Source organism: Gavialis gangeticus, unplaced genomic scaffold (genome assembly GCF_001723915.1).
Source record: "Gavialis gangeticus isolate Ggan-Ray unplaced genomic scaffold, GavGan_comp1, whole genome shotgun sequence".
Taxonomy (NCBI): Eukaryota; Metazoa; Chordata; order Crocodylia; family Gavialidae; genus Gavialis; species Gavialis gangeticus.
Window position 1 is genome coordinate 97,583,388 of NW_017729022.1, and position 9,037 is coordinate 97,592,424.

General features: G+C 44.1%; 1 protein-coding gene across 2 annotated transcripts in view; it reads left to right on the forward strand.

The window, feature by feature from the left end:
- GYS2 (glycogen synthase 2) overlaps window positions 1-9,037 on the forward strand; it is a 92,532-nt gene that overhangs the window by 43,289 nt on the left and 40,206 nt on the right. For both annotated transcript variants that reach the window (XM_019515681.1, XM_019515682.1), the window contains one exon: window positions 6,522-6,666. In XM_019515681.1, coding sequence (XP_019371226.1) covers window positions 6,522-6,666 — 145 coding nt within the window. The remainder of the gene's footprint in view (window positions 1-6,521; window positions 6,667-9,037) is intronic.

The following is a 9,037-nucleotide window of genomic DNA, read 5'->3' on the forward strand; positions in this document are numbered from 1 at the left end:
AGGAGTCTGGGGATTTTTGGTTTTGTTTTTAAAGGGCTGGGAGCTGGGGTGGGTGCAGCAGCCATGGGGTGATGCTAGGAGAGTGGAAAGAGGCTGGGGGGCTCATTACAGAGCCCCCCATGTGGTGTGGGGCAGTGGGGATCACCCCCCTGCCTTGCAGCAGCCGGTGAGTGGGGCTTTTTTTCCCCAAAAAGCCGGAGCAGGTGGGGCAGCCATTGAGAGCAGGCAGGGGATGGGAACTGTGTGATTCGGAGATTTGGCTAATACAGCAGCAGCCAAATCTCTGAATCAGAGTCAGCTGAATGGACTCGGGACAGCGATTTGAGTCACTGAATCAAATCCAAAGCAAATACTAGCCACTTTGCACAGGCCTAGGAAGAGGGCCAAAATACATCCTTGCCTAACCTCTCTTTGTGTCTGAAATTTTTGTATACATTCACCCCTCAGGCCCTACCTAACTTGGGCCCATGTATCTGTATGATATTCTATCAGCAGATGAAAAAGAGAAGGGTCAATCCTATAATTTAACAATTTCTCCCAAAGTTTACTTCTATCTATACTGTCAAACTCTTGACAGATCAACAAATGCAACATACAATTCTGATTTGTGCATGTTTATATCTCAAAAACTGAAGGATAGATATGTTATCAATAGTGGAATATCGATTCCTAAATCTAGTCTGTTCGTATAATATGTTTTTTCCTTTTACCCATGCTATGAGATGGTATAACAATTGGCACCCAAAGAGTTTAGCTAGGACATCTATTAAACTTATGGGGCGATAAACTTGTGCAATCAGGAGGATGGGTTAAATAATGGACTAGATAGAATCTGTGACCAGGACCAGATCCCTGAAGACAGAAGCATTAGAGCAATGGTTTTCAACCTTTTTAGACTCAAGGCACTCCTACTTGGACTCAAGGTACACCTCCATAAGTCTTGTGAATTAAGTGGTACCTAATATATAAAACTAACCTATTTGTTACAGTGCTTACCACCTTGCAGAGGAACCAGCCTGTGAGGGTGGGGAACATCCAGGCAGGGACTGAGTTGGAGTCTGCCCTTATCTTCTTACCTTCTCACATCTGGCTTAGCTCCTCTCATCTCATGGCAGCCTTCAAGGGATCCTGCAGCAACCCTGGGTGCCCTAGCACCCTGGTTGAAAATCAATGTATTAGCGTAAACCTATGTTCTAAGAATTTGTTCTTAGAAGTACCAAGGGCAAAGCTATATCAAGATATGAGACTTCTTACTTTTCCAAATATAGAAAATACCTCTTATACTTATGATTTTAATTGAGTTCCATACAACGATCATTGCCAATATAAACAAAGCAAATCCCATTGGTGGAATCCCAGTGGTGGTCAGCAAATTAGACAAGAGATGAATATGGTCCATGCTCCATATATTTGTGAGAAAGATAATGCAGTGAAACATGTCATTCCAAATGCAGGGATGACATGTTTTCACTGACATTTTCCCTATCACTGTTGTAAGCAAGGGGGAGTTACAGCCAGAACCATCTCTTGCGGGGTGGGGCAAATCAAGACAACTGCCCTAGGCCCCACACTAAGGGGGACCCCTGTGGACGCTGCCATACAGGCCCCAAGGGTGCCACCACTCCGTGTGGCCACAACTGGGGCTTTGCCACCCCCACCCCCCACTCCATGCTCTGGCTGCTCCCCACCACTGCCCTGCACACCCCTAGGATTGGCTCTGGTTACAGGTGTTGGTGTCAGCCAGAAGAGTAGAGGCACTTCATATATTGCTGCTCTAATCTGCTTAAAAACCAAGGATACTCATTCTAACGAACATGAGCTATGGTAGTCTTTTGGTGAAGAGAGAAGAACTGAAGAGTTTTTCCACTGTTAAGTCGATAGCTTTTAATTCAGGAATTTGACTGAAAGTTCAGACTGTTCCCTAACAGTTGTTCCATCATACAGTCAATGAAAGCAGAGTTCCTACAGGAATTTTGTTTCCAGGGGAAAGGAAGCTAGAAGTATCATGTCTATAGTTCTTCAGTCTGTTTACGTAAGAGAAACCATGTTAGCATTTATATTAATATAACCATATTTGTTGTGTAGAATTAGCTGTGAGCAGCTGGTCAGAAGAAAAGCTCCAAGTAGGGCTGTGCAAAATGGCATCATTCTGTTTCACCTTCAGTTTCGATGGTTTGAAGGAACAGCATTCTGTTTTGAATTTAATTTCGATTCAAAACAGCTGTTCTGTTCCATCAAAACTGAAAGGCTGTTTCAGTGCTGTTTTGACGTTTCACTGGGGGTGGGAAGTCAGCCCAGCTGAGTTGACTTCCCATTCAAAGCACTAGACTGGGTGGGGGGGAAGCGGAGAGTCAGCCCAACTGGGCCCACTCCCCTCCCCACCCCATGCTGCAATCAGGTGCGGGGACAGTCAGCCCAGCTGGGCTCACTCCCCCCCACCATGCTGGGAATGGGGGTGGGGGCAGAGAGTCAGCCCAGTTGGGCTGACTCTCCACCCCCACACCCCCGCCGGATCACAGCACTGGGGTGGGGAACTGAGCCCAGGCTCAGTTCCCTTCCCCTGCACTTTTATCAGCTTCTGGCAGTGGGAGAAGGCGAGAGCCAGGGCTGCACTCCCAGCTGGTGCTGGGAGTGCAGCCCTGGTTCTCCCCTGTCTCTTGCTGCTGGCTTTGAAACTCAAAATGTTTTGAAATGTTTCAACTAGCCTTGTTTTGTTTTGAGGCTGTTTCAAAACCCTTAATTTCAATTCGATTTCACTGTTTCGAGATCGAAAGTAGTCGAAACAGTGTTGAATCCAAACAACCGGTGAAATTTTGCGCAGCCCTAACTCCAAACACTTCTACAATATAGTCATCTCCCAGTTACATCCCTCTCCTTAGTTTAGTTTATTGTATTAATAAAGTCTAACCTGCTCCTGGAAGCTTGACTACAGCTTCTCTGCTGACCTAATGACACATCCCTAACCTTGGTTCTAGTGCTTGATTCTAGAGACCTGTTGTACTTGGAGTAGCAATTGCAAGAGCAGTCCTGCTCATCCCTGAAATAGAGCATGCTCAGTGCAGATGGAATCTTTGGAGAATGCTATTGTCATATTCCTATAAGTCTCTACCATGCTTGGTGTATTTCTTTGTCAAATTTGAGTGGGATTTTTTTTCTTTTGTTCTTGATAGAAACAGCATCAGGTACACCCCTGGTTGCTAAAAGGTGACATTACTGGCAAATGTCAAGTCCCTCCATAAAAGCTATGAGGGATGAAAGCTTCTGAACCCCCCCCCCAAATAAATAAATATAAAACCCTAAAAAACAAGCAGCAAGGTTTGTTTTAGCATAGGGAAACCAACTTACAACCTAATCAAGTTCTCTGAAATGGCTAAGTCATTTTTGGTGAAATGTGAGCAGAAGAATCAGTCTAAAGCAGACAGGATGAAAATGGACAGTTTGACAAAGTTTGACAACATTTTAAGTGACTAAAAACAGGGACTCCAAATGGGAACTGTCAGACAGCTGGTAGTGCAGCTATTACCACTGTAGGAATAATGGACAGTCAGTAGAGTTACACTAGAGATCCAGTTTGCATTGAGGTGATCACTTTTCAAATGTGGTTCCTTGTATATGAGGCAACAAGCTTTGTGGGTGATGTCTTTTATTGGACCAACTGCATGGTTGGGATAAAGTTAGACAAGCTTTTGAATGTAGGACATTTTTCACTAGGTTCTTCTGTAAGACATCCAGCTATCCTATTCCAACAATGAAATCACTCAGTGTGTATTTGGATGTCCTGTTGAGGCACATATAAAATGACTATGTTTAATGCCAAACCTAAGTGTGAGTATTTTGAATAGGTGAGACACTTAATGTCATTGTCACCATTAATGCATGACAGGTAGAAGAAATATATGTTATGCCCTGGCTGCTGAACTTGAGAGAGTAGCCTTTGTATTGCCAGCACTGAAAAATTATTTAAGCACTAAGCAGACTGTAAACTATATAATCGTTGGCACTTAAGTTGATCTTTTTTTAGATTGCATTGTAGAGATTTCATAATGGAAATTAATGCTGGATGTTTGAACTCCCAAGCTCAGACCCTAAACCACTGTGAGTTTTCATCCCACCCAAATTATATCACTAGCTGGTAACCAGTTTCACCTGGCTTTATTATTTTGTTTCTCACACTGGCCATTATAATTGAACTATCAATGCTGTCAACAGCAGTGAGCAACCTTTTTAGACCAGCTCAGGTCAGAGGCAGATGAGTACTAGGATCTGTCTGCTGCCATGGCAAAAGAAAAGTTTCCCTTGTCTCCATTGCAGCATGAAGAAAGCTTCTGCTGGCAAACACTCCTGAAACCCCATGTAATTGGGCTGGATCCAAAGGTTCTGCAGGCCAGTTATGTATCTTCCCCTCTCCCACTTCAGGTGCCACTTCTTGGTGTGGTTCACAGGCTGGCGGGGAGCCAGGAGATCTGTCCTGCACATTGTAGACATGCTCACCATTTTCTAAACCACCGATTTGCATCATACAGTTTGAATCAAATTTCAGTTTGAATTCAGGGTTAATAGATGATCATTGAACATCATGGCAGGGGACCCTGGCTATATACAGTCTATACACTTGACAGTCCCTTAACAGACCTTGTTTGCAGCCTGTATGCATCAGTTTGTTTGTAAGTCACTAGCAGGTGATATTAAGCTTGTTTAACCACTGCTGCATTGTTACAATCCTACTGACAGATATCTAAAGTGCTATACCAGAAGCCATAATGAATGCAATTGACCTGCAATTGATACTTAGTCATAGTGAGATGATGTTGGGATATTTTACTTTGTACAGGTGTTACTTTGTGCCCGATATCCTCTGTTGTGTTGCAAAAGCACAACTGAATTTCCCTTATGGGGACTGATATTTGCAATGTTTATCTGCCGAGTTCCTTAGGAATCATATATACATGTTAATTAATACAGTTTAAGTGGCATAATGCAGACTGCCCTTATCAGCATTAACTTTAATTGATAAGGATTAGTTGATTTGGACTGGAACCAATTTTAGTTTGGACTATAGATGTCCACATGTATATAATGATGGCTGTAGTCCATATTAAACCTAGAAAAATGTAACATCTGTAAATGGCCACAGTCCTGGCATGCAGAGACTTTTGAAAAGCAGGCAGGGCTGTAATGGCACTTTTAAACCTCCCCAGCTCTGGGACCAAGAAACTGGGGAGAAGCTCCCTGGTCTCTACTACTCAGTGCACAGGGACTTTTAAAGGGTATACTTGCAGCTGAGCTGCCTGCATCTCTCCCTGGTTTCTGGGTCTGGACTCCTGGGGAGGTTTAAAAATAAAGCAATTTTCCCCACATTTAGGATCCAACTAATTTTATGGTGGATCCCTGAAATTGCATGTCCTACCATGCGCATGTGCCAAGCCAGATTACACAAATTTTGGGATCCAACATAAAATTCATAAGATTCCAACTGTGCAAGTAAATTAATGTCTTCCAGCAGCCGTAGGCTGACATATCCACATCAGCTGCAGAATCTACCATTGAAATACAGTCAGTTTTGCCTGGAAAACATTAAGTACGGGACACACAGCAAGAGTGCTTAGCAGAGAACATGGAGAGTATCATTTCTAGTTACAGCTGGGGTTGAGAATGTAGGTAAGAAGAGTATAATATTAAAGATGGTGAATAGTTGAATTCCTTCTGTCTGCATTTGCTTGCTGCATAGCAAATGCTTAAGTGTGTTCAGATCTGCAATTCCTGTTAAATGAAAGACAGTGCCAAAATTAGAAATTAAACTGGAAGTTACTACAGGGTTGGACATGTTTGAATCTGGACAAGAGAGAAAATTAACTTTCAAGTAACAGTATATATTAAGAATGAAACTGGAGTGGCAATATTTTAAAGCAGGACTGTCTACCTTCAAAGTGGCCAGGGGCCACTTACCCCATGGGCTGCACCAGTGGGGGGGCACACAGGTGCTAGCAGGGACCATGGCCAAGTCAGGCTGTGTGCCTCACACGCACATGCAAGTAGCTGTTCTCCTTCCCAATACACTGCAAATGTGGGTGGGGGCTCCATCACCCTGATGCACTGTGCACATGTGTGTAGGCTCTCCCCTGCATGGTGGGGCACCGCATCTCACTTTCAGCTTCCTGTGGGCTCCCCTATAACACTTTGCCACATGCGTACTCCAGGCTGCCGGCTCCCCGGGGACTATGGGCTGTGCCATGCTGTGCTGCCTCATCTCCTGGGGCGGAAAAATGCAGCAGAAGCTGGAGGAGGGTGGAGGGTGTTGAGACTGTGGCTGCTGCTACAGTTAGAGCAATAGGGACAGCAGTGGCTGGGTGGGAGTGGGCCACCAGTTGGACAGCCCTGTTTTAAAGTACTAGGTAATGTTGTGTTTGCAGATGACATTTTTAAAAACATAAAACTAGATCAAATTTAGTTGTTGATCTATTAAGTGGTGAACTGTGTGTTGCAGTATATCTTATAGAAATGTCACTTTTGTTGTACCACAGTTTGATATAGACAAAGAAGCAGGAGAGAGACAGATTTATCATCGGTACTGCATGGAACGAGCCTCCGTACATTGTGCCCACGTGTTCACCACAGTCTCTCAAATAACAGCCACAGAAGCAGAACATATGTTGAAGAGAAATGCTGGTAAGACCTGGACTGAATTCCTATACTGCCTACTCAGTGAGATAAACTTTGCCTTGATAAAAATGAGAAAGAGGCCATGTCTGCATCATGATAAACTGACTTTGCCCAGTGGCAGTAGGCTGCACAGTTCTGTCAGTTGTTTCCTAACCCAGAAGGAATGTGGCTGCATCTATGTGGTGCTGTGGGTAGACTAATTTGGTTGGGGGAGCTAATTGGCCCTGACACTCAGTAATGCTAATTGGACCACCCAATGTACTGTGGGGACACAGTTACACTGTTTTGGGATTGGGATGTGTCCTTGCTGGGAGCAGCATCACGTCCTTGAGGGCACCATTGTTGATGCTGGTAAATTTACCATGTACACATGGACAGAGACAGACAAACAGAATGAGAAACATGCACAAGTACACAGACGGGCACATGCATGTGTTCACTCGGAGACCTTACTGCACTGGGGAAAATATCCCTTGCTAGCACTGGGTGCATCTATATGAGACATTTACTGCAGAGCTGCCTAATTAGCTCCACCGTAAAGTCTACACATCTACATGTGTGGCCTTATTAGCCTGCAGTAAACTAATAAACCCTGCCTAGGATAGCACTTGTAAATATAATCCCTAAATACAAATACTATCCTCCTGTGGAGTTATGTACTGGGGCTGTGCCAAATTTCGAGGCCTGTTTTGTTTTGATGCTGTTTCAATTAATTTTGAGCTCAAAACAGTGAAATCTAAATGACATGAAAGGCTTCGCAACAGCCTCAAAACAAAACAAGGGCAGTCAAAATGTTTTGAAAGTTTTGAAATGTTTCAAAGCTGGGCTTGCTTGCAGCTAAAGAGAAACTAAGGAGAGGGGTGGGGAAATGACTGCTCTGATACTGACATGTGTAGCTGGCCAGTGACTGATCCTTCCCTGAGGTCCCTTCCAATCCCAGTGCTCTGGGAGAGGGATGGAAAAACAGCATAGAAAGCATTGTTTGAACTGAGCTTTCTCTTTGCCTTCACACTTGCCAAGTGACTCAAGATTTTTGCTCTCAACAGTTTGAGGTGCATTTTCTCAGAAACCTCTGTACCCATTTCCTTAAAACCTGGAAAGCTTCATGGCCTCAGCAGGGGCTACCATGCCTGCAGTTTTCACCTTAACACACATACATGTTACACGAGTTTTGCTTGTCAGTAGCTTGAGGTACAGTCTCACAGAAACCATTGCACCTATCTCCTTGAAACTTGGCAGGCTTTGTGGCCTCAGCAGGGGGGCTATCACACCTGCAAGTATCAGCCAAATCGGGCAAGAAATGACAAAGTTATAGGTTATGGGCAAAACACTGAAACAGTGAAACAGTTTCAACAAAATGAAATGGAACAGTGCTTTTGAAATGAAACAAATCTCAAAATGAAACACAGTCCTGTCAAAATTGTGAAAACAGAAGTCAGCCACCACTTTAAACGACAACAGGTATAAAATAACTTAGTGAGCACTACCACAGTAGCATCAGCAGCCTCTCAGACAGCCATACTGTGACAGAGCCTTTCTTTCCACTCCTGCAGGAGCTTCTTCTCCAGTGTGCATGTTAAGAAGCGCCCTCACTGTGTGACTGTGTGTGTTAAGTCGCACTCTCACTGGAGCTGGGGCATCTACATGACATGGTAGTGTGCCCCAATGAGGTCTCCTCCTCCCTTACAGCCTCAGCCTGGTCCACCACTTTAAATGACAACAGGTAAAATAATAATTTAGTGAGCAGCAGCACAGCAGCAGCAGCAGTATCTCAGACAGCCAGATTGTCACAGACCCTTTCTTTTTATAAAAGAATTGAATGGAAGAAACAGAGATGTTGTTTTGGATTTATAAATGATGTGTTACTTGTGGTGTGTGATGGGTTATGTTGTGTTTTTATGTTTATTATTTTTAAAAAAATACTGAATAGTTAGAGAAATATATCTTAGCAAGCTTTTGGGTTGAAAAATCCTTTGTCAGGCTCAGGAAGCACCTGCAGCTGGTGTGTCTGTGTGCTGTTCCTGGATGGAAGGACTAGTAAAGAAGCCAGAAGCTGGCATGCAATGCAGGCAAGAAAGTTGGTCAGTGAAAATGGAAATGGAGATGTCAGGGGGTGAGGGACCGGCTGGGGTTGGGGAGGGAAGGGGGATGTAGCAGCATAGGTAACAGGGCAGATGTACCTGGGGAGTCAGATGTCCAACAGATTGTAGTGTGTCAGAATTCCACTGTCTATACTGAGTCCATGAGTTTCTATACCTACTACCTAGGAGGCTGATGAAATGATGTTCATAGGCCCGGCTCTGAGAAGTGGTTTGTAAATTCAAACAAGCACCGAACTTCATCACCAGAACTGAAGCCAACTTCCTACAGCTCAAAA